Below are 27295 nucleotides of genomic sequence, written 5' to 3' on the forward strand. Positions count from 1 at the left end.
TCTTGAGTACTGTGTGCAGTTTTGGTCTCCAGGCTACAAAAGGACATAGCAGCGCAAGAAAAGGTCCAGAGAAGAGTGACTAGGCTGATTCCAGGTCTACAGGGGTTGAATTATGAGGAAAGATTAAAAGAGCTGAGCCTTTACAGTTTAAGCAAAAGAAGATTAAGAGGTGACATGATTGAAGTGTTTAAAATTATGAAGGGAATTAGTACAGTGGATCGAGACTTGTATTTTAAAATGAGCTCATCAAGAACACGGGACACAGTTGGAAACTTGTTAAGGGTAAATTTCACAAACATTAGGAAGTTTTTCTTTACACAAAGAACGATAGACACTTGGAATAAACTACCAAGTAGTGTGGTAGACAAAAAGATGTTAGGGACTTTCAACACTCAACTCGATGTTTTTTTGAAAGAAATACATGGATAGGACTGGCGAGCTTTGTTGGGCGGATGGCCTGTTCTCATCTAGAGTGTTCTAATGTTCTAATTAGACAATCTACAAGTCTCAGACTTAAAAGTTTAAAGCCGAAAAATATCCACATAATTCTGTCATATCACCTATGTCCACATATTCAATCTCTTTTCACTGTTCTGTTATTTCACCGAGTAATAATTTCCATCTGTTAGCGCTAATGTGATCTTTACCATCAGTCTTTGAGACTTTCGAATTTTAGTACTTTCATTATCTCTAACCTGCTCTGCATGTGTAGTGCGGCAACGTTTTTGAATCTCTTTACGATGTTCTACTTTGTCTTCTACTCTTTGTCTTTTATTTCCAATCCTGCTTGGAAATGAAATTGCAGGAACTGTCTCTGACAACCACACCCACGGTCCACACACTTCTCATTCATGTCAGTGTTTGAGAGGAGTGCGGGACTTGGCAGAATCTCTTGGCAAAAAATCTTGTCTCACGGGACCTAAAATTATCTTGTCCCAGGATTTTCTTATATAATAGGGAGATAACTACCTTACTATTCCCTATGATAAATTGTAAATCCATAAGTAGGGATCATAACATTTATAGACACAAACAAAAGTCATGAAGCAATGAGGTAAACTGTTAAGACAAGGAGATGTCTTACATTTTAGTTAGGCTGATGCTGTATATATGTATTTTAAGAAAACATTCAGAGAAAAAAAAAATGATATAGTAATTAAATGCATTTATATAAAATACTACCAGGCTTTGTCCAAACAATTTTGTAAGGCAATAGCCATCAGTTAGTCAGATGTACCAAAAGCACAATGTTACTGTTTTTCTGAACAGTTTAAAAAACACACACACACAAAGGCAAATAAAGTGGGTGTAGTGGTAATTTTACCTGCCTGTGCTCCAATTGGAAAAACAAGTGAAATGTAACCTGTTATATCTTAAATGTTATGAATCACTTTGGGTAAAGGCATCAGTCAAATAATAAGTAGTATTAACATCATTAGGTCACTGAAGCGGCTTACTTTTGAACATGTACACAATTGCCTCCGAGTAAAACATTCTCACCATAAATCAATTCCTGCTTTTCCTAGTGACTTTGCTTTTACTGCTGGTCATTGCAAAACACAGTTTTACAGGATAAGTTTTTACTTTTCAGATGAAATGGGTATTCAATAGAAATAATATGAAATGTGAGTATATATTATCATCATTCAATGTTTATGATTTTCATTTGTTTATATTGTTCACTCAAGTACACTGTTTCTTTTTATGGTTTTCATCTATTTGATGAAGTCCCCCTTTAAAGTCCCCATGCAGACACAAGTGTATATGTAAACTTGCAAATCAGTGCTTGAAGTGAATATACATAACTACCTTTACCTTGGGTGTTACCATAAAGAGCAGTAATTGTGGAGAAGTTGCTTTTGAGCAATGCGACAATTTCTGTGGGCTTCCACATTAGAAATGAACATGCCACTTTCTTAGACTGACACTCTAGTATTACGTGATTTAAGCGCCATGATCGACCAGCTATGGGGATTGATTCCCAGGAGCTGGAGATCAAAGGAATGGCATGAATAACCAAGATAAGAGCCGATAAGCATCTAAGAGTGTTGGAAGTGAAACAGCAAAAAACAGTACTTGCTAACCACTGAGCTTTGCATCTTTCTTGAGTTCATTAGGTGAACATGCCTCTTTTTCCTTGTCCAGGACACCACCCCGTCTTCAGTTGTCCATCCTCCCTATTTGAGTGGCCTGTGAAAATCTTTTTCTCTATCTTTTATTTGCATAAAGGATGCTCTGAACGCAGAGCATGTAGGTTCTCAAATTTCATCTCATCTCAAATCCATCAAAGCATTATTGAGTTTTTGGGGTACTTAGTTTTTATATCATGTGGGGGTTTACTCCCAAGTACTGATATATCACAATGTTCTCTCTTAGTGGATACCTACAGGCCTTGATGTATCATCCTGGCAAATTTCAAATTTTTAGCTAAGATAGGAAATAGTATTTTTGTTGATGCATGATTGAGTGAAAGAATGGATCGGTCAACTCTGCCTTTTAAATTATATATATATATATATATATATATATATATATATATATATATTGCTCAAAAGAATTAAAGGAACACTTTTAATCAGAGTATAGCATAAAGTCAATGAAACTTATGGGATATTAATCTGGTCAGTGAAGTAGCAGAGGGGGTTGTTAATCAGTTTCAGCTGCTGTGGTGTTAATGAAATTAACAACAGATGCACTAGAGGGGCAACAATGAGATGACCCCCAAAACAGGAATGGTTTAACAGGTGGAGGCCACTGACATTTTTCCTCCTCATCTTTTCTGACTGTTTCTTCACTAGTTTTGCATTTGGCTACAGTCAGTGTCACTACTGGTAGCATGAGGCGATACCTGGACCATACAGAGGTTGCACAGGTAGTCCAACTTCTCCAGGATGGCACATCAATACGTGTCATTGCCAGAAGGTTTGCTGTGTCTCCCCTGCACAGTCTCAAGGGCATGGAGGAGATTCTAGGAGACAAGCAGTTACTCTAGGAGAGCTGGAGAGGGCCATAGAAGGTCCATAACCCATCAGCAGGACCAGCATCTGCTCCTTTGGGCAAGGAGGAACAGGATGAGCACTGCCAGAGCCCTACAAAATGACCTCCAGCAGGCCACTGGTGTGAATGTCTCTGACCAAACAACCAGAAAGACTTCATGAGGGTAACCCAAGGGCCCCATGTCCTCTAATGGGCCCTGAGCTCACTGCCCAGCAGCATGCAGCTCGATTGGCATTCGCCATAGAATACCAGAATTGGCAGATGCCCCCCTGGTGCCCTGTGCTTTTTACAGATGAGAGCAGGTTCACCCTGAGCACGTGACAGAAGTGAAAGGGTCTGGAGAAGCCATGGAGAACATTATGCTGCCTGTAACATCATTCAGCATGAGCAGTTTGGTGGTGGGTTAATGATTGTCTGGGGAGGCATATCCATGGAGAGTCATACAGACCGCTACAGGCTTGACAAAGGCACCTTGGCTGCCATTAGGTATCAGGATGAAATCCTTGGACCCATTGTCAGACCCTATGCTGGTACAGTGGCTCCTGGTGCATGACAATTCCTGGCCTCATGTGGTGAGAGTATGCAGGCAGTTCCTGGAGGATGAAGGAATTGATACCATTGACTGGCCACCACACTTTCCTGACCTAAATCCAATAGAACACCTCTGGGACATTATGTTTTGGTCCATCCAATGCCACCAGGTTGCACCTCAGACTGTCCAGGAGCTCAGTGATGCCCTGGTCCAGATCTGGGAGGAGATCCCCACAACACCATCTGTCATCTCATTAGAAGCATGCACCGATGTTGTCAGGCATGTATACAAGAACACAGGGCCATACAAAGTGCTGCATAATTTTGAGTTGCTGCAATTAAATTTTGGCAAAATGGACTAGCCTGCCACATAATTTTTCACTCTGATTTTTGGAGCGCCTTTGAATTCAGGGCTCTGTAGGTTGATCATTTTCATTTCCATCAAACCATGTGGCATCCTTTCGCTCCTAACACATTACCCAGTCTATATCAGTATAGATATCCAGGAGGATTTCTTTTTCCCATTGAGATCTGATGTGTTTTCAAAGTGTTCCTTTAATTTTTGAGCAGTTTATATATATATATATATATATATATATATATATATATATATATATATATATATATAATAAATTTATCCAACAGTCCCAGTGTATATGTAAAAATATTCACATATGTAAAGAGATTTAATTGAAACTACCACCTTACTAGCCCCATTAACAAAATGATCACTCATAGGTAGGTAGACTTGTAACAAAATATTTAACAAAACAAAACAGAGAGACACACAATCTGGCTGCTGGTCGCTAAACGTGCAGCACCCCATCAAACATAACATAACCAAAACATATACAAAGACAAAAGTCTTCAAGCAATATGGTAAACTATTTAACAAAAAGAGATCTTTATTAAAAACAGGGCTTATGACTGAATTACATGCTGGTGCTGCATGTATTTCAAGAAAGTATTTCTTGCTGTCAAAAGCATTGAATTATTCAATGAAAATTGTAATATCTAAGGCAAGGGTGGGCAAAGTTGTTCCTAGAGGGCTGCAGTAGCTGCAGGTTTTTGTTCCAACCCAATTGCTTATTTGGAAGCACTTATAGTGGGACGGTGTGTGTCCCCTCCAGACTCCTCCTTCATATATGGGAGCCTCTCGAACCCAAAACTGTTGATAGTTATGAGCAATCTGAGCTAACAAATCTCACATGGGGCAAGGGGATGATGGAAAATGCTCAGGTGTTTTTATTATAAACAGTCAAAACCAAACCAAAAAGTGTCCACTACTGTGCTTTGTTCTCCAACACAGTGTTTCCCAACCTTGGTTCTGGAGGCACACTGTGGCTACAGGTTTTTGTTCTAACCCGCTTCTGTTTTTAATTAGACTCCTGGGCTAATTAAATGATGTGTTATTTCCAAAGTTCTGTTTTTTGGGAACAATAAGAAATTAGAAAAAAAAATGGGATAGATATATATATATATATATATATATATATATATATATATATATATATATATAAATAAATTTACCAAGCAGTTATGTGGGAATAATGTATTTTTTTCCTTTTTAACAATATTTTCATCTTGACTTTTCTAGGAGTTCTAATTGTTTAATTAATCCATTATTTACTAATTAGTGTGTCTGATGCTAAAGTAGTTGCAGCCTTTCATTATTCAGTGTTTGCCAGCGTGTCTCCTCTGCTCATTTTTAATTGTCATTAATAAAATACAAAGGGGAAAAACTGCACAGAGAAACAGCAAAATATAATGAAATCAACCAAAGAAAGTTAAGCATTAAATTTATAGCAAAAGCAGAAATATTTATAAATGTCTTATAAATGTAAAAATCATGCTGCTGTGCTTGTCTGAATGTAGAATACCAGGAAAAAATACCAGCTAATTAAATGAGATTAGTACTAGCAGGTGTTGTCACTGATTATGAATCTGGTTGGAACAAAAACTGAGGTTGGGTAACACTGCTCTAACAGTACATAAATAAATCCATAAAAACTAAATGAAAAGTGGGGATAAAATTCCATAATAAATAAATCACATAAAAGCAGAGGTTAAAAAGCAGCCATTAAGTCCTCACAATCTCAGCCCACCTCTTTCTTTGTCTCCTCAGCTCACCCAACTCTCGCGTAGCCGGCGGAGACTCAGCAGCCACGAACTCCTTTCATCTGACCCCTATCTTAGCTGCCTCCATAATGTGTAGCCAGACCATCCAAGGTCAGCTCTAATCCCATCTTCCTTCATGCTCCCACAGTCATACCTCAGATACATAGAGAGGTCATCCACCCTGCTCCCCCCACTGGACACTATTATTCAGTGGGGCAAACCAGCCCCTAGAGCACCACAGCCTACACGCCTTCGCAGGGCCCCAGCTCGTGTTGCCTTCCCATTCCAGGTGGCCAGATCGTCCTCCCGAGACTGCTTCTTCAGTCGTCTAACCTCAATTCCCAATCCCTCCTTTTTCCTTTGCTCCTGTGCAGGCCCGTACTTATCCGGCTTTGTGGGCGCACTGCCTTAATCACACATTGCAGGAAACCGATGAAGCAATTGAGAATGATCTCACCCCAATTACCCCATTACCTCCCCGAGACGCACCCATGGAGACTGGCAGGGCTATCTGGATTTATTTAAAATTAGGACCTGCTATACCACATATTGCTCAAGTGACACTTTTGCTTCATTTTAGTGGTCTCGCTCATTAAGATTTTAAACCCTTATTGCTTATTGTAGTCTTAAGGAGCAATTAAAAAACAAGAAAACTGCTGTTTATTAGCAATAAGATGCAAATGACAAAAGAAACCAGCATTTCTCCATTTAGCTAGTTTCCAAGGACACCTGTATGTAATTATTGTGCACTATTTGGTTTAATTAAATGCTTGGAAGGAAAGTAAAGAGAAAAAAAGTGAAGGGCTAAGAATTACTCATCTGTTTTAGACTTCAAATCATTTGGATGATATCCTTAGAAAGGGACAAAAAATCTAGGATATGAAAATGACCTGTCGTGGCAGAGTTAAAGCACTAGCAAGCTATGAAGTTAAATTATTGGCAGGGATTATTTTCTAATCAAGCAACTGGTTTGAAACAAAAACTTGCAGCCACCACAGCCCTCCGGGACTGACTTTGCCCACCCCAATCTAAGGTTACAAAGAAGATGACAGATTTTGAAAATGAAAGGCAGGGTATAACAAGAAAAATATATGATGTTCAAAAAGATTTAACAAACCTTGCTGTAACTTAAAAATGAATGACCGTGGCACTGGATGGGGTGCAGTGGGTGGCAGGCTCAACGCTGAAGAGGGTACAGTAGGTGGCGGACTCGGCAGTGCAGAAACTTAACACAACACTAAATGTCTTTTCATATCTAACCGTCATATAACTGTTCTGTTAAAGAAAGGGCAGTGATAATGTCCCTCAGCCCTGCAAGGTAGCTGGCACCGGCATATAATTTTGTCTGTAAGAGGAAAACATCTGTATTAATTAAATGCAATTATATAAATATAACCAATGTAAACAACATTCTCAGTGTACATGTTAAAAGTGACTTAATTAAAATAACTACCTTACGATCTCCTACAATAAAATGTAAACCCATGGATAGGGATTAAAAACAAATAAAGATGCAAATAAAAGTCATCAAGCAATGTGGTAAACTGTTAACAAAAGGAGATGTTTTATCAAAAACAAATCTTACAACTTAATGTTACGCTGATGCTGCATGTACGAGGTGTGGCAGAAAAGTAATGAGACTGGCAGCACTGCAAGCGATCTGGCAACGCTGCGCTGTTGTCCTTGATAGAGCACGTGTATCAGTACCCTCCCATAGCTCAGTGCGAGTTTCAACTCCTTCCGTTAACTACGTGATTTTTGTGACTGCTATTAGCGAAGTTGTGTTTAGGTTGTGCGTCACGCAAAATGGAACAGCGGAATTTGGAGCAACGTTGTGCCATTAAATTTTGTGTTAAGCTTGAAGAATTTTTATAAAGACATCCTTGAAAGGCTCAGAAAAAGGGTCATTCGCGTGAGACCAGACATTGCAGACAAATGGATGCTCCATCATGACAACGCCTCATGTCACACTGCCCTCTCCATAACAGAATTTTTAACCTCAAAAGGCATTCCTGTGGTTCCCCAGCCCCCTTATTCACCTGACCTCAGTTCGTGTCCTCAAAGGACATCATTTCGGGACTTTAGAAAACATCCAAAAGAGTGTAACGGACATGCTGAAGACCATACCGGTTGAAGACTTCCAGCGCTGCTACCAACAGTGGGAACGACATCTCCATCGGTGTGTAGCTGCCCAAGGGAACTACTTTGAAGGGGATAACATTGATGTTTGAAAAAAATAAAAACTTTGGTAAATAAAAAATCAGTCTCATTACTTTTCTGCCACACCTCGTATTTCAAGAAAACAGTTTCTTTGAAAGCCTTAAATTATTCAATGTGAACGGTAACTTCCAAGGCAACAAAGTATGGAGGAATATTTCGGACAAAATGAAATAAATAAATAAATGCGTAAATAAATAAAAGTACTGTGAAATGTGAGCATAAATAAATAAATGTGTCATGAAATGACAGCCTTAATAAATAAATATGTCATGAAATGAGAGCATAAATAAATAAATGTGTCACGAAATATGTTTTTCGTTGCTTATTTATTTATTTCATTTTGTCCGTAACATTCCTGAAAACCGTCATGAAATACGGCTTAAAATAAAACTGACACTTTCACTCGTCAAAGTTGAGAGGGTGGGCTCTAACACGCCCTCTAGTTACTGATTGGTGAATCGATAGCACAAGAATTAATTAGAAAAATACTTACTACTGCCGATGAAATGGATTCTGCCGAAGATATTACGTATTTCAGAAAGAGAACTGAAGATTTATCGGAAGAAATTACAATGTTGGCGGCCCTTTTAGACTCCGATATAGATGAAACTGTTTTTGAAATTATCGAAGAACTTGTGGAACAGACTCTACTACACTGCAGTTCAGGTGATGCAGTACCCTGCTCTGGACGTCCATCCTTTGACATTCCAGCTGAGTCAATAGAACACCTTCTGTTATGCGGTTTAAAAGTACAACAGATTGCAGATCTGTATGATGTATCAGAGAAGAAGATCACAAGACGAATGAGCCAGTTTGATATACGGTAAGCTGCAACGGCTGTATTAGTTTAGGTACTTTGACATGGAATGCCCAAAGCAGCTCCACCTAATATTTTGAACTGAACAACTTTACCACTGATCAGAGCTGTACAGTTGTTTGAAAAAGTAGCTGCTAATATGCAACTGACTTTCTACTCGTAAAACAAGGGTCAAATACTCAGTTCTAAAAGGGCCGCCAACATTGTAATTTCTTCCGATAAATCTTCAATTCTCTCTGAAATACGTAATATCTTCGGCAGAATCCATTTAATCGGCAGTAGTAAGCATTTTTCTAATTAATTCTTGTGCTATCGATTCACCAATCAGTAACTAGAGGGCGTGTTAGAGCCCACCCTCTCAACTTTGACGAGTGAAAGTGACAGTTTTATTTCAAGCCGTATTTCATGACGGTTTTCAGGAATGTTACGGACAAAATGAAATAAATAAATAAGCAACGAAAAACATATTTCGTGACACATTTATTTATTTATGCTCTCATTTCATGACATATTTATTTATTAAGGCTGTCATTTCATGACACATTTATTTATTTATGCTCACATTTCACAGTACTTTTATTTATTTACGCATTTATTTATTTATTTAATTTTGTCCGAAATATTCCTCCATAACAAAGGAGATGTCACAATTTGCAAATACAGTTTAAGTGCAGGGTATAATATTTAGACAAGAAAAAATGTGATGCCCAAAAAGAATGAGCAAACCTTGCTGTAAACTGAAAATGAACTGGCATGTAGGTTTAATGGCAACATACCTTTGAAATGCAAAGCATTTTTTTATGTGGAGATCCATATGCATCTCAATCTTTGCCCTGACAGTTGGGCTGAAGGTGGGACAAAGACCTTCAATTCTTTGCAACAGGTGTTGCATTCCTCCAGTGCTAGCTGTGTGCTGGCGTCACAGATTGATATGTGCATCTAAAATAGAGAGTAAAGAGTAGATGAACACCATGTAAACATTTAAGCTGGCATTTTGATATTGCTTTGTTTCGTGTTCTTCAAAATGTTAAGCGTTACAAAAGATGAGAAAAGACACTCAAAAAAAGATTAAAGTTTATGTCGCAATTGATGATGTTTTTGGTGATTTTCAGTCATAGCCTTGAGTTAAATTATCTTAGAGAGTCGGAGGCAGTCAGTGGTGTGCTCCTGTTAAGCCGGTCACCTAATGTGACATACTCTGCGACTTACTCATATAAAACCAAACAGGTTTGATTTTGACTTTATTTGTAAAAGTGGCCTCAGTGATCATGACAGCTGACAACCAATGAATGCAGCAATGAGGAATAAAGAACATGTGTGTTTTGAAACTCTGAAACAGAAGACAGGATTGTCTTTCTACTGTATCATGTTTTACATACTAGAACAAAATGGGGGAAACCAAAGGACAGAGACTGCAGCTGAACTTGCCATACCTTTTAACCTGTTAACTAACCCCTCATACAGTGACAGATCTGACTGGTACCACTGCACCCCAGAGCCTTCACACTGCAGTTCGAAGTACGTGGAGTTGACTTAATAGACAGCCATTATTATCTCATGAGTCAGATAATCTTCCCTAATCCCCCAACCCTAATCTTAACCATAGTGGGACAGTATGGAGCTCTGGAGAACTGCAGTTGGACTCTATTGGCACAATTTCAAGTTAACTCCACCTACTTGGAGCTCCAGGGAGGAGGCTCTGGGCTGCAAAGATATATACCTACAAGCAAGGGGCCTTTGCACCTCACTATCTGATTTTTTTTTTTTTTTTACCTATTCTGCAAGGCTGAATTAAGACCCCACTCTTTTAAGATCATACCTTTAACAATACAGCACCCAAACACCGAGTCTTTAAACACAATGCGGTAGTGCTGGGAGGTATACAATTTCATACCGAAAACTGTTTTTTATTTTTGTTATGATATGGATTTTTCTTATACCACAATACCGGTTTAAATAGCCTAAACAATGTTCGGAAAGCGGTGCAGCGGGAAACAGTTTAAGGGGGGACCTTTTTCATTGCTACACCGCTAAACACGTACAGCAGAGTACAGTACATGCTTTAGTGGAAGTATTAAGCGGTGAAAATGGACAGAGAACATTCCGAAACTGAAGCTGTAGCAGACGATAAAGTTGAACATGATGACACAGAAGAACTTTTGCCAAAAAAGGAGCCGCGTCAGTTGTCTGGAGATATTTTGGTTTTAAAAGGTCGGATGTGGACCAAACAACTATTTACTGCAAATGCTGTCAAGCTAAAGTTGTCACCAGAGGCGGCATCATGAGGAATCTGCTGCACCACTTTAGCCGCAAACATGCTTTGGAGTACCACGAATGTATGGAATTAAGATTGGCACCCTCCACGCCCTCAGGTAAAACTGAAAAAGCTAGAAGACTCTCGAGTCAGACGTCACTTGTAGAGGTACCGCTTACGACAAAAAAAAACAAGTGGTGGATTGAGATAACTAGTGCCATTACAATCCATATAGCTAACATGTTAGTGGACAGAGATTGTTAACATTAACAGAAAGTGTAGTTGGTTTACAGAAAATATTTACTATTTATACCTTTTCTAAGACATGTTCAGTGCAATACAACTTTTGACAAGCACCTCTGGATATTTTACCAAGTCTAAATGTCTCTTTTGCATGATTGAAAATATGTTGTCAAAATTATAGTTCAAGTTGTTTGCAAAATTTGTTCAATAAAAAGGTTCTGTATTTTGAGTGCAACTGTCATGCAATGTGATTCCTTCTCTTCATTAGTGCCACCCCCTTGAAAACTGTCACTTTATGTGGCCATGCAAACCTGTGTTATTAATACTTGTGTGCACATTAAAATGTTTTTTTGTACAATGCTTATGACAGTGGAATAGGTTATTCTTAGCCAGTCTACTGCAGTAATTACAATGGAAAATGTGGTTAACATCCACTCATGCATGGGGAATAAAATACTGTTGAATACCTTGAAACCAGTATAATTTTGAAAAATACCGTCACCTAGAATTTTTGTCATACCGCCCAGCACTACAATGCGGTATTTCTCACTCTTGATTTCAGCACAAGACTCGACTGCTTCATCGCCCCAATTGTCGTCCTAGCTAATTTTGACTAGCAGATACTCCAATGTTTCATCAAGAAGGCAGATACCCTTTAATCATTTCAGTTTGCAGATATTCTGTTGTGTCATTCAGCGAGGGTGGGATTTGGTTAAAAAAAAGCCTTTTGCCATCATAGGACCCTCATTGTGCATCCACAACATTCCTGCAACATTGACAGTATGAAAACATTAAAAAAAAGGGCCAAGATTACTGCTGAACTCACTGCAGCCATTAACTTTTCGTACAGCACCAACTCCGTCAGGAAGCATGCTATTGGCTGTCAGAAAAAGGAGCCAGCAGGACTGTGCTAGAAGGTCAGCAATTACTAAACGTGACATAGCAAGCGATTTTCAGCCATGTATATTAACATGATCTAGTGAGATCAGCAACTACAGATGGCAAATATGATATGCCCCATAACCAGGAGCCACCTAATGTGACATCGGCTTCAGTTGAAATGGATGTTCAAAGGTGTATTATGTCTTACACAGAACAGAGAAGCGAATAGTGTTAATACTATTTTTTTCTGTTGAGATGTACAAACTTTAAACGTTTGAAGGAAGGCAGAGCAAGACACTGGTCTAGGTAAGAAAATTCAATTTGGAATTGGATAAAGGTACTAGCCTGAAGAGAGAAATTTGTTTTTACAAAGAGACAGATTAAGTTAAAAAAAAATCTAAATACAATAAATCTGTGATTTTTTTTTTTTTTTTAAATTAAACCCATTGATGTTTGACATTAAGATCTGATGAACTTCATTCATCCCAAGGGGCAATTCACATTTACTTATTTGGCTGACATCTTTATCCAACAGGACTTACAACATTTCTGACACAATTGTTTACATTTCTTTTTGGTTTTTCAATTGGAGAACAAGCCAGGTCAAGTGACTTGCTCAGGGTCACACAGTGTCAGTAGTAAGATTTGAACAAACAGCATCGGTGTTTCAAGTCTACGTCCTTCACCATTACACCACACGGTCTACAATTTAGATGCATACAGCAGCAGAAATAGTGATGGAATCACAGGACAAATATACTCAACCAATAGATAGATAAACAAATGAATGTATATTATAAACAGCAAAATCAACTTAAAAAGAGTATAAGCATTTCGTCTGATGAGTCGAGAGAAAGCACTGAATTTCCTTATAGCAGCGGGCAGAAAAGACCCCCGGAGGCGCTTCTTGGCACACCGCGGTGGAATGAGCATGTGGATAAGAGCGATCCAAGAGTGCACCTCCGGCAGGGGATGGAGGGGATTTTTCATGATAGCATTCTATGGCTCTGCCGTTGGATACAATTAGAGAATATTATTGTCTGATTTTGCCACCATTTTTTCTTCCGTCCAGCGTGTCTGTGATGGAGCGGTCTTTCCTGATACTTTTGTTCAGGCATTATACATCTTTTGAACTCGAATTGCTGCCCCAGGTGACCACAGCGTACAACACAACACTGGCTACTTCGGACTAGTATTACAGTCAAGTTGTTCAGTCTGCTCTAATATATAACAATTTATCCAGCGCTCCAAATCAATGCTCCCAATAATGTCCTTACTAGAATACGTTAAATCCAACGCAGTATATATGTATTAATCCGCAAAAGGCTACATATTCAGTATATTTAACCGTTTAAATATGGTAAACAAGACAGCGGCATACGCGAAGAACCAAATGTAAAGAAGATAATGGAAGTTTTCGGATGAAATTTAGTAAACGCCAACAAAGAATATAACAGCTAGCTATGCAACATATTTATCGGGAAACGCTTCACGTGACTTACCATAGCTTCGGAGAAGAAAAGAAAAAAAAAAAACTTGAATAACGATTGTTAAATCTGCGAGGCTCGTGCAGCTCTAGGAATCGAGAACAGGCAAATAACTGCGCCGGCATTGAGGTCACGTTTTTTCCTGTCTGTCGTGGAGCTCCACGCCTTACAGTGGCTAAAGTCAGACACTCTTGCGCTTTTTTTCTGTTTTAGATGTTCAAAGCATGTGTGTATCTTGTTGCCATATTCTATGCTTTGAACTTCCGGATGACTCGTGGAGGAGAATCTTGTAATGGGGTGTCGTATGACGTCATTGCGAGCGACGAAAATTGAAGCAGGCGTTCCCGTCGCGCTCCTCACTTGTGGGCACACAGTAATCAGAAGCCGTGAAACGAGTTGTGCAGGTTTTTTGAAGTGTCATATCATCTACAGGCAAAAAAAGGTACGTTTTTCGAGTTTGGGGCAGTCACTTTATGGAAGTGAGATTTTCTTTTTATTTTCTTCGGTCAGAATTACAGCACCCGATTTGAATTATAGGCAAGCGGCGCCTTTGCGTCATTCAGTCTTAAGGATTCTTCTCGACTTGGCCTTTGTCCCCGACTCACTTTATGTTATGTTGTCGATTCCAATTTCTGTTTCTCAACACCCAGAAACACTGCCGCCGCTGATTAATTTGCATTCATTGCAGTATATTTATTTTTCAGTCAAGTGTCCTCATAGGATCGTCAGACGTCGATCAGGGGACGATTTCAAACTGGAAAACGATGTTTTTGTTTTACTTTTTTAATTAAGAAATTGAAACACATACAATAAGAGTTAAATATCAGATTAAAACAGCCTTGCGAAAAACGTATGGCGATACATCTATAAATAAAAAACGTTCACAGTCTCCTTTTCTTACCCATAGATTAAAAGCAGCAATATGGAAAAGCTACTGTAATTAATTGTTGTATTGTGCAATACATTCTTGCCAAGTTCTAAAAGTATACGCGGTCCCTCATCGACTCGATACCAGTTTTTTTTTTTTTTTCTTCTTCAGTTTTAAGAAAATATATTTCTTTTAAGTTATGAGAAGTGAATTTGTATTCAAATCCTCTAATTTAGTAAGATGAGGGTTCATCTCCTAGACAACGCGTCCTCTGGGGTGGCGAAAGTAAGACGAGGCTGAAGTTGTCTGATTTTTCGCTTCCATCCAGCTTCTTATTCACATACCTTCTTGACAAACAACAGTTGAGTTTTGCCCTGCCCACTGTTGGTAATGAATCAGATGTACTCTGTTTAACTGCAGTTGGTTTTTGTCCGGCCCAACCCTGGTTTATAAGTTAAATGGACTGGCAAGTTGGGCTACTTTTATATCTAATGAATGGGATTTACTGTGAAGTTTGATGGGCACTGGGAAAAGTTAGATGCCATTGAGGCACATTGATTTTAACAATTTCAAGAAAAGAAACATGTCTCTGTGAATTTGCAGGTCAATTTTGTCTGGCCCAACGAAAATACCTGGGTCAGATGGACTGGCAAAGTTGGCATAATTTTATATGTAGTGAATGGGATTTACTGTAATGTTTAATGGCCAGTGTAAAGGGTTAATGGGGTGTTTTGTCAAAACTAGGAAAATTAAGATGGCCCTACCTGCTTTAACAGTTTTGGTAGTGGGATTTGAACCCACAAACTTGGGTATATTGAGAGAAAACATGAGCAATCATTTTAAAAAGGCCTCCAAATATAAAACATTTGAAACCCCATCTGCCAGTGTTTGAGCATCATATCAATAGATTACAGTTACAAGGTTATCTGTTATTTATCCAGATATTGCTTTTAAGTTAAATGAAGCATAAAAATGTTCTGTTAAAATGGTCAACAGTTTAGAGCACTCCCAAAACGTATCATGTAGTGACACCAGACACCAGCGTCATATCACTCTCTTATGTTTTATATCCTCTCCCAAAGAGTTTGGCCAAGATGCCGCAACCTCTTGAGTCAGATGTTTTGCTAACATTGAACTCCTCGACCTTAGAGCCGATAGGGTTCCATCTTTTTCACCTTTTTAATAACTGGTGGCAAACCAACTCCCATTTATTCATTTAAACAATCCCTCTACCTTTATAGATTGCAAATAATTCACAACAGCTCTGTGAATTAGTCTAAACATTTCTATGTAACTTAATTTTTATTAAGTTTAACCAATTAATCAGTTTTCTTTTCTAAAAAGCCTGCAACTTATGCCCAGCTGTCTCATAATGATTACACAATCTATAAAATCCTGAATGATGTGTCTCCTCCAGAAACAACATGTAATTTAACATAGTTAAGTCAAATTCTAAGGATTGTTAATATAATTTCTTTCTTTTCATTAGGTCTATGGGGAAAGGGGATTAAAAAAAAAATTCCAAAAAATTTATAAAGATGTCTCCCTTTACTTCAAGAATACCACACATTTTTTTTTACAACACAGCAGTTCTTCATCTTAAACTCTTGATTTCTGATTTACTATATGTACAATAATGTAAATCCGCTTTAGGGTGTTTAGTATTTTTCTCATTCCACTTTACTCCATAATAAAGTGGAACCCACAAAAACAAATAGGTCAGTACATTATAACATATCTAATTCACTTCCATCAGCAGCCATACCACCTGCACTTCAGAAGAGGTCATCAACCTGAAGCTAAGCATGTTTGGGCCCAGCCAGTACTTGAATGGGAGACAACCCAGGAAATGCTTGGGTTGCTGCTGGAAGAGATGTTGGTGGACCCAGTAGGGGGGTGCTTACCCTGTGATCTGAATGTTGATCCTAATGCCCCAGCACAGTGACAGGGACACTGTGCTGTAAAATTTGCACTGTCCTTCAGATGAGAAAATCTGAGCTCCTGAGTCTCTGTGGTCATAAAAGATCTCTGGTCATCCTTTGTAAAAAGTAGGGTGTATCCCAATGTCAAGACTAAATTGCCCTCCATGGCCTAGTCATTCTGCCCCCCTAATCATTCCCTGTCTCTAATTGACTATCTCTCTCACCACTTCATCACCTAATAGCTAATGTGTGGTGAGCATACTGACGCAATAATGGCTGCCAGTGCATCATCCAGGTAGAAGCTACATATTAGTTATGGTTGAAGTGGCTCCCCACTCAGTATGAAAAGCACTATATAATTGTAAATAATTATTGTTATCAATAAATCGTATATCGATAAAGAATGAACTGTTTTAATATATTGTAGAACTGAAAAGAATCGGAAGAAATAACTACACTATTTGGGCAAAGTTCCTCAATCCAAAATGGCAGCCATCATATCTGTTGCATATACTGATAAATAATTGGAAAGACTTCTCTTTTTAAATACATAAAATGGAGAAACAAAAATAGCTGTCCCAGCTATTGAGAAGTTCGATTTTACACTAATGATGCTATTACAGCTGTTAGATGAAATGATGATGATCTTTCTCTCAATAAAAGTCAAGTATACCAAATAAGTGTAGCATGTAAGTGCTGGTTCCAATTTGCAGAAATATCCTACATGATTACCCGGGAAAGACAGTCTGCGACTGTGGGAATGTGTCTCGTTCAGCCTTTCACCGGTAATGTGAGACTTGTCGCCTCTGACAATGTTTCAACATCACTATCAGTGCTAATAAGCTGCTTTTTTTTTTAAAAAAAAAAACCTTGCTGCATACTGCACTGCAAACAAATACGATGAAAGCTGCCAGCCCACTGTGGAAGGCAACACGGAAGAGATGGGCAAGGTGGCAGCCACTGATAAAGAGCACAGGCAGGTGGGAAGATGCATACACAGCAAAACCAAAATGAAATGAAGTGTCACCTGTTTGCGTGCCCACAGTAGACTCCAAAAACCCATGCAGACTGCTGATGTGGACTGTTTTATGATCATTTAATTATGTTGCTTTTCGTTTGTATACATATTCTGTGAAATCTGTAAGCATGACTGTAATATGTTTAAAGTATTTACACTAACAAAGGTTTTAGAACAGTTTGTTTTTATGAAAATGCACCTAGTTGAATGTCTTAATATATCATGAAATCAAGGCATAGAATAAATAATGGCAAGTAAAAAAGAAAAGTCAAGCAATCATTAAGTGCACAAAATGTTATTCAAACTTTTAATTCATCAAAGTAGCCACCTTTTGCTGATATAACACATGTGGCATTCTTTCTTAAGGGAAATTATGTATGAGTAAGAAAAATCATCCCAACACTGTTGCAGAAGTTCCCACAGATGTGTTGCACTTGTAGGTGGCTTTCCTTTCACCCTTCTTGTTCAGTTCTTCCCAAACTTGCTTAATGGGGTTTAAGTCTGGAGACTATGCTGGCCAGTCCATGTTTTGAAGTGTACTTTCTTATTCTTTTCTTTTAATGTACTTCTGTCTTAGCCTGTAGGTATGTTTTGGGTCATTGTTTTGCCTTAGGATGAACCCCTGACCTACTAGATGCAGACCAGAAGGTTTTGTGAGGTGCTGCAAAATGCTCTATTTCAGAATGCCAGTCGCTTTGTGCAAGTCACCAACTCTTCCTCCAGTAAAAGAACCCCAGACCATCACACTTCCTCCTTCATGCTTGACAGTTGGTGTCACACACTGATGAACCATCCTGTCACCAACTCAACGGCATACAAACACCCTGCGTGACGAACCAAAGATTTCAGATTTGGATTAATCAGTCCATAAGACTTTTTTTCCAATCTGCAGTAATCCACAGCCGGTATTTCAAGGCATTATTTTGTCTTTTAAGGAATGGCTTTCTTACTGCCACTTGCCCCGTCAAACCTGCAGCATAAAGTCTCCTTTTTACAATAGAAATTAAGACTTGCTTTTTTTGACCACTGTAAAGCTGTGCTTGAAGGTGTTGTGCTGTGATGTGCCTATCACACAAGCTGGTGATCCTCAGAAACATGTCTTCTGATGAGATGGAACTTTGACTTTGCCAGATCTCTTCCTATCAGAGTTTATTCCAGTTTCCAAACGTCTTTGGATTGTGTAGGATACCACTGACACATTGATTTTTTTTTTTTTTTTGTGGTTTCTCTAAATGAAAGGCCTGCACTTCTAAGGGTAATCATGTTCTGTCTCATTTCATTTGTTAATTGCCGTTTCTTGCCATTATCACTGAAATATTTTCCAAGTAGTACTTCAGAGGGTGTAGTAACACAGTCTGTTCAAACTCTGCTCTAAGACAGACAGATTTTAAAGTAATCAACAGAAGTTGGGACACCTGTGCAAATTGTTTTCCTCAACTTGCAAGATTTCATTTACTTAAATTGCTGCAGAACATCTGTAGGTTGTGACCTATTAGTTGTTCCCCGAAGAAGGCCCATTTGCAATATTCTGAAATTTACTTTCATTTTTTCCAACCTTGAACTTTAACTTTAAACCTCTGAATCAGTTGAAAACGTGAGCAGTAAACTGGCAATTTGAAGAAAGACTGAAAAAACAGAGATGTTCTAAAACATTGACTGGTAGTGTATATAGAAAAATGTTATTTTATATTCCCAGTTGATTAAAAAGTGTTATTTTGCTTTTTACAGTGCGACACTAAAGTGATTTTATGTTAGCAGAATGAGTTTGACACAAGCAGATTTTCATGGCATCCCCTTAGATCACTTTTTCTTCTGGCAGAAAGACATAGTTGCAGGTTTGAAAACAAACACATAGTAAAACTAAAGAAATCTGTGTAAAGTGTCACCATTTTTTGTGTGGGTGCTGCTCACACTTAGATGTTTAGAATCTGTGATGGCTGCTATTGTGGACTGTTGTAATATGCCTACGTGCCACTTGAAAATGTTTACATATCTAAAGATATATGTGAGTATGATTGTAAAATTTAAACTATTTCCATAAAAACAAAATTACTTGATTTGTTTTATTTCCTACTACTACATTTTGAAGCAGTTTTCTGCTGAGCACAATTAGAAAACTTACGCCAACATCCACCCATCTATTTTCTATCAATACTTTATTCTAAGCATAGTTATATAGAAACAGTAGCCTATCCCAGCAAGCATAGGGTGCAAGGCAGGGACAAATCCAGGACAGGGTGGCAGCCTATCATATGGAGAACACCACCAAACCCGCATTAGGGTGTCAGTGTCACCGCTTTTGCCAAAATTTTAAATGAAAAAATTTGCAAACAAGAAGTCATGTACTAAGAATTTTTTTATTTATTTATTTAAAATTTCACTCAACTGCTTTTATGATATTGTACTGCTTTTGGAGAAAGGGAATTAGGGAAGCACTTTTAGGATTCTAAGGGCCATTAGTGAGAACAAAGGATTCAAATTCCACTTGCCATTATAATATTTAACAAATCTATGGAGACTGTATTATTAACTAAGAGGATTAAATGAAAGGAAGTTGAAATGTTTTCAAATCTTAATGGAGACATTTTGATGGAATTCACTTTCTGTTCTTTTAACAGTAAGAAAGAAGCAGCTGTCATTTACTGTAACGCCACGATGAATGTGAAAGAAGAGAAATGTGAAGCTGACATAAACACCTTGGAGATAATGACTGTAAATATTAAGGAGGAGGAGCACTGTGAATGGGATTCTGTCCCTCATGAACAGAAGGGCCTTTGCCTTAAGGATGAGGATTATGAGCTGGTGACTGTGGGCATTAAAGCAGAGGTCGAGGACACACCTGTTATCATTGACACACACCACCATAAAAGTGTGGAGCATCTCGATCTCAAGGTCAGGTCTGAGTCATTACAGTCTGACACAAAGAGGATTGAGGAGATTTCATCTGTTAGAACTTGGGAGGATCATTCACTACCTTCAAGTCAGTCTGGAGAAAGTAAGTTCTCTGTGCTCTAAGAAGAGCATTGTATACAAATTACTTGAATGAAGCTGAATAGTTACTAATTGTGATGAAAATCTGATTAGATGTAATTGATAGACTTGTATGGGATATCACAGTCATTTTCCATCATTAGAACACATGAAAATACTTAAATTAATTAAAAAACGTACGTTAACTCCGTAAAAGCAAAACTTTCATTAATACTACTTAATAGGCATGCAGTAGGCCTCAGAGTTTACTGTTTTTGATTAGTTCCCCTCAGTTTAATTGATTGTACTTTGTGAGGTTTTAATTCAGACAAGTTGTGTGCAAGAGGAATGAATGCATTGGATAACTAGAGAAATGCATTCTTTGATCATAGGATAAAGAGTGGGTAGTATGAGCAAAAATATCTCAGTAAAATTAAGAATTCTACTGGTTTCAGCAGCTACTGATGTAATATTATTTGTATATATTTTTAAGCTGACATGTTTTTAGCAAATGGCAAATATATTAATGATTAATTGTGTATATTGGCATGTCTCTTTTCCAACAATGTACAGTAGGACTCAATAGCAGGTGTTCACCTCTCCTGAACCGATAAACGTTTGCCTTCTCACTCACTTGTGCCACCAAGTAAACACAGCACAAGACACGTTTTTTTTTCATGTCCTCTCTTCCTATTTGCATTGACTGATTTTTGAAGCTCTAAGGGAAAAATCTTACTGTATGAACTTGTAAAGTATTTGAAACTCTTCAACTAGGTCACCCTGACTTCACTTGTACCAGTACATTAGGTTACAGTTGAGATAATTTAACATTTTACGTTTTTACTTCTGTTCCCTGGTAATAATGTACAAGTGCAAGAAATCTTAGTTTATAAACCAGATATTTACCTGACTTTTTAAATGTTTGACTAATTTGAAAACCAAAAGGTAATATTAAGATATTAGGGCTATTACTAGAACATTCCATTTATCTGTGTGCCGTTTAGGTTAACCCTAATAATAGGCATTTGATACGTAAAAGAATCGTCAGTACTTTAGACCATTGGTTTGTCATCTTAGTCAGTCTGTTATGTTGCACTGAACAGAAGCACATGATGGCTCCACCAGTCTGGTGTAAATAAAGGACTTACATCTTTGGATTAATTTGTAATGATGACTCACAACTTTTAATTATTTTATGAAGTACTAGCCGACCCGCGGCGTACCATACGCCGCATAATCGGGCCGGTTTTTTAAAGATTTTTAAGCACAGGGAGAAAATTAACATTTGAAAAATCAGTAATGTAATCATTCAGCAAGAAAAGCAACATTGTAACAATGGACGGAACGAACCAACACACAATCGTCCGTGACTGAAAACTGACGGACCGTTTTAAGGATCCCATGGGATACCCCTCGCAAACCGTTTTACACGCTGCATATGGCGATTCACCTCTGCGAGAAACATGCCTCTATGAACAGTCAACGTGGCTCGGAGGTGCATGTGGCCTCTACGACAGACGAATATAAATGATGACTTTTTTCCGTGTTGTCGTGTCCGTGATGATGGGCGTGGCTCTGCGAGTTGTCGTCGTATCCAATGGTCTTGGAGTTGGTGGGCGTGGCTCCTTCCTGCGTGCGCCATAGGTGTCTTACTTGTCGGCAGCTTAGTGAATCCACGCCCCTTCCGGCGTGCTTTCAATGGGTGTCTTGCCTTGGTGAATTATATATGTAGATTTTCCTTAATAAATCTCTCCTCACTTCCGGTATTCCCAGATAACAAGTTCCCACCCGCAAATCTCTCCAGCCACATCCCACTTCAAGCCAGCTGCAAACACAATGGTGAAATAAAACCTACTCTTACTTGATATGGGTGTTTGTAATAGAGGTGGTAGTTTGATTGTCCTTGGAGACAAGAGTTAAAGAGACATAAATAGAATACAGAGGGTGATAGGATATCCAATTCTTTTTTGCTAATCTTCTAGATATAAATAACTCCTGTTGTGCAAACTGATGGAATTTATCTATGTGTGTGGTCTAATATAATGAAACAAAACGGTTCAATTACGCAGAATAGCAAGTAAAATATAATATCTTTACATTGCTTTTGACAGCTCAAGTTAAACCAGTTTAGAAAAAGTTAGAGACAAGGAGTATAAAATAAATCTAACAATTAACAAGACCTAAAGTAAAATAATTTGCTTTATCAACTATATGCAATGCTAATGAAGTATGAAGAAGCAACATATCCCAAACAATACCACAAACTTTTACTGGAAAGATAATATATAACTAAAGCCAAACATGCTAAAAAAAAATTTGTGGACATTTAACTACTCTTTTTGAACTGATTGTTTCCTTTTAACTCTCTATATAATTACATTTAATCATTAACACACACAATGTTTGAAATATCTTACATGTGAAAACACTGCAAGGTGGCAAAGTGCTCTTCCTTAAAGTGGCAATTGCACAAGAATAAAATAGAACAGTAAACATAAGAGGACATAATGCTATAACTTACTAAAATTATGCAGGACTGGCTTTCTCACTGGGCTGTTGACCCCAATCCTCTTACCCTCTAGTTTATTACTGTATTCGAATGTTAACCTGTGAACAAGTACATTCCAAATTTAACATTCCAGCTACACATTTCTTTCACTATCTTTAAATCAGGAACTTTGTTAAACATAACCTTCCAGATTTTCCTCATCTTGCACCCTCCTCCATGCTGGAAAAAATATTGCTCAATCTCAAGGATTTAGACTCCATCTCTACAATATATAAAATCATTTTACAATCCCTCCCTTTCAAAGATGCAAGAGGACACTGTGAAAAAGATCTCTAATATATCAGAAAAGGAGTGGAAAGTAGCAATGCAGAGAATTCACTCGAGCTCCATATGCGCAAAGCATACAATTATACAACTCAAAATTATATATCGAGCACATCTGTCTCGACTAAAACTCTCCAAAATGTTTCCAGGGCATGATCCAACCTGCGAGCGTTGCAACCAAGTTCCAGCCTCACTGGGTCACATGTTCTGGGCCTGCACCAAATTAACATTATTCTGGACAAAAATTTTTAATTACCTTTCAGACAGCCTTGGACTCACAATCCCTCCTAACCCATTAACAGCTGTGTTTGGGGTTCTTCCAGAGGGGCTTAAAGTGGAGAAGGACAAACAAATTGTGATTGCATTCACTACACTGTTGGCATGCAGACTTATTCTGATAAACTGGAAGAACCCAAACTCTCCTCTTTTAAGTCAGTGGGAAACCGATGTGTTATACTATTTGAAATTTGAAAAATCAAATACTCAGTTAGAGGATCCGTACAGACTTTTTTCAAAACATGGCAGGAGCTAATCAGTAACATTTTAAAATAAGGTCATGAAGCACAGAGAATGTATTAATTTAGGTATGTTTACAAGCCTTAAATTTAACGCCGGTTGGCTTGCTCTCTCTCTCAGGGATGGGGATCGATCTGTTCTTAATTTTTCTTTTTGTAAAAACTTGATTGCTTTGTATGGATTGCAATAAAATTAATTAAAAAAAAAAAAATATTACCCTGTTTAGTAGTTTTTACCACTTGGCCCAAAGTCTAAATTGTGTGTTATTGTTACCTTAATGAATGAGACATCATTATAAAGAACTTCATTCTTCAGTAAGTGTGTAATTAAAACGAGAACAAAATGTGGTGGCAAACCGGAAAACTTTGTTTGCATAGATACTTGTAGAAAATGGAAACAGAACTGCTATAGCCTTGTTGGAAATCCAAGGATATTCTTTCTGAACCACAATCCAGAAAACGTCCAATGGCTCTTCGGTTAATTTTAATTATAGCTTTCCATCATTTGTCAATTCAAGAAATTCCTCTCGAATCTGAAGTGAAAGTGCTTCTGTAGAATTTTCAGCATTTGTTGCAAAAGGATTTCAAATCCAATTGTATTCCTCTGTTTTAACTGTGTAAAAGTATTGTTCAAATTTCTGTTGTAGCAATGTTAAATGTTTTGAGCCAAATCCAATATGATCTGCTTGTTTTCAATCATAGTTTGGTCGGTCGTTTGGTACATTTCTAGTGATCCTCATTGTAAGGTTCTGAGTTTCTGGTTGAACCTATTTTATTTGTCAGAACATACTAATTAATTTTATTCCGATCTTTAATTTTTTTTATTGAGTTCATTCAGGTGCTCAGATATGTCAGCTATGTATGGAAGTTTGGCCATCCAGTGATTATCTTCGAGGATCTGGTGTAATTTGGGCATGTTTTAATTTGATAGAAATTGACTAACCTTGTTGTGAAGCTTGCATAATCTTGCCAGAACTTTGCCTCGGGACAGCCAACATATTTCAGTGTAAAACAATAAGGATTAATGTTCTAATTCTGTGCAGAGTTATAGTTTTGACACATTCATTCATTCATTGTTTGCAATCGTTCCTCTTGCACGTTTTTGATTATCAGTGCTTCCTGATATATGTACCAATGTGTAATTTGTACTGTTAGATTTTGTTGTATTCCACACAGAGCACACCCCTTTTTATTACTCACCACCGTCACAGCACCATCCATTGCAAACGCTAATGCAATTAATACATTGAATGTCATAAGTTTGTTTTTTTTTGTTTTTTTATAAGAATAATCTGTTGCTCGTAACATTTTCTCATTGGTAGTCCGTTCTAGGAGCTCTTTGCAAATTAAATATTGTTTTATGGAGTCCTCATCAACAAATGTACAGTATTTATTATTTGTTCTTGCTGTTGATTCGTCAATTTGAAGTGAAATTTTCTCAGCCATTTTCAACTTTTAATCAGTGTTTCTAGAATATCACTCGACATTATTGCCAATATGTCTTTTCACAGTATCAACTGACGATGAAATTTTGCTCACTTTCTTAGCTTCATTATGCCCAAGCATTAATTGAATGATTTCCATGAATATGGGATTAATAAGTGTTTTTTTTTTTTTCTTCTTCTGACATGCAATTAATTTTGCTGCATGGGGACCAGCTTCTAATGCTTTTTCAGAATCTGTGATGGGCAATCTCATAAATTGCCTCTGCTTTAGATTTTGATTTAAAATCCAGTGAAAATATTATTTGTCCTTGTTGGCGCAACTGGAATGTTTAGATGGCAAATCAGTTTACTTGGCACCATTGCTTTGTTAGAAAGTTGTTCTCTGCAAATTACACACTCTGGTTTCAACGTCGCTTCTTTAAAACACCACAAAAATCTATATTGAATGTATTTTTCATTTTACTGCTTCTTCACAATCTCTCTTTTTTATTTTTATAAACAGTACTGCTCGTACTGGGCTCATCATATGTCCATATTTAAATTGGTATAAAATACATATAAATGAAATAATGTATACTTTTAACAGAAAAGAACATTCCTATAAGAAAATATCAGGAGTGGTGTCCCCTCGACTTTCTCATATACTCCATATGAGGATGGTTATTTGAGGAGTAAATGACAAGACAATGATTCTGTTTTTATATTATGTACATTAAAAAACCATCAATATCAAATCAGATTATTAATATATTGAACAATTATTATAAAAGTAAAGTTGAATAATCAGACTCTGCAGCTACATAAAGAAAAGGTAAAGTATCACTTCCGGTTAATTGAAATAACCAAAAGACTGACAGAAAGTTTTGTACCTTATACTTGTATGCAAAATTTGGTTGACCTAAGTGAAAGTGTACTCAAGTTATTGTGTTTATACGCACACACAGACATAATTCCAAAAATTGTATTTTTGTACACTGGGAGGTCTAAAACATCAAGATTCATCAAAATATTTGGACAATTACAGTACTTTCCCTATACTTCATTTACGAGAAAGTAAAAAATAATCAATTAAATAGTCTCTGCAGCAACACATCCAATAAAAGCTGTGATCACTGGCCAAATGAGTTCTCATAAGCACAATTGTTTCTAATTCCCCACCACCTCGCCTTGCATGCAAGGCAATGGAGGGATTACGTTCATGCTTGCATGAATCTCACACATGCTGAGTTAATGAGTGTCATCCTTTGGTATAAATATGATACACATACCTGCCATAAACTTTGTGCTTTTCCTTCTCTTGGACACATTGCACCGTGGTACACCAGTGTGAAGCGTCACACCGGTTATGGAGTGTTAGTGTGGGATGTAACTTTTTCCTATCGAAGCTAAACGGCTTAGCTACATCTTATTAAAAAGCTCAGAAACAGTACATTAAATGGTATGATCAAAGTTATCTTTTGCATATTTTTCGCACCTTGAGACGCACCTGACCATTAGACGCACCTAGGTTTAGAGGAGGAAAACAAGAAAAAAAATATTCTGAACCAAATGGTGTACTAATATATTTAATAAAATTTAGCAGAATAATATTTCAACAATGTAAAGTCAACAGCAGTAATAAGAACCATCATCACTGTCATTAACAAATAAGGAGAGACTTTAAGGTTCAAGCACTCTTCCTCGCTAGTGTCAGAATTTATGAAGCTCAACTGCTGACAATCATTTTGCAGGAGCACGTACCTATCATCACGCGGCATAACCAGTCCAAAGCCACCAGTGGACAAAGCACATTTGGACCAATGCTCCCTGAAGTTATATCAACAGTCTTGTCCCATCTCTATTTGTAATGCCACAAAGCCCTTCATCTTGTCTTTTGTTGTGAATTTCTACTTTGAAAAACGAGAATGCAGTGCAAGCGCAGCCCGCAATTCAAAAAATTGCTCTGAATACCTGTTTGTCTCGTCTGACAGTAGCTGAAAAGCAGCTTCAGAAAAGAACAGCCTGAATTAGTCCAGAGGCTGGTAATCTGTCGAGTCCAACAGCAAGCCATGCCATCTTGTGATGCCTGGTAGCCTGTTTGGCTCCCATGGATCAATGTCTGGGTATCCTCCCACGCGAACCTTGCCGTAGGTGCGTCGCCTGTACTCAGCTTTATTACAATGTGGAGGAGCAGTA

The 27295-nt window shown here is 37.8% G+C and overlaps 1 protein-coding gene across 1 annotated transcript in view; it reads left to right on the forward strand.

Annotated features, from left to right (window-relative positions):
- The first annotated feature begins 13721 nt into the window (after window positions 1-13721).
- The window catches only part of LOC120534664 (zinc finger protein 850-like), an 86303-nt gene continuing 72729 nt past the window's right edge, over window positions 13722-27295 (forward strand). The window contains exons 1-2 of the mRNA XM_039762255.1: window positions 13722-13991; window positions 19976-20352. Coding sequence (XP_039618189.1) covers window positions 20013-20352 — 340 coding nt within the window. The 5' untranslated portion in view covers window positions 13722-13991; window positions 19976-20012. The remainder of the gene's footprint in view (window positions 13992-19975; window positions 20353-27295) is intronic.

This window comes from Polypterus senegalus, chromosome 8 (assembly GCF_016835505.1).
Source record: "Polypterus senegalus isolate Bchr_013 chromosome 8, ASM1683550v1, whole genome shotgun sequence".
NCBI classification, from domain to species: domain Eukaryota; kingdom Metazoa; phylum Chordata; class Cladistia; order Polypteriformes; family Polypteridae; genus Polypterus; species Polypterus senegalus.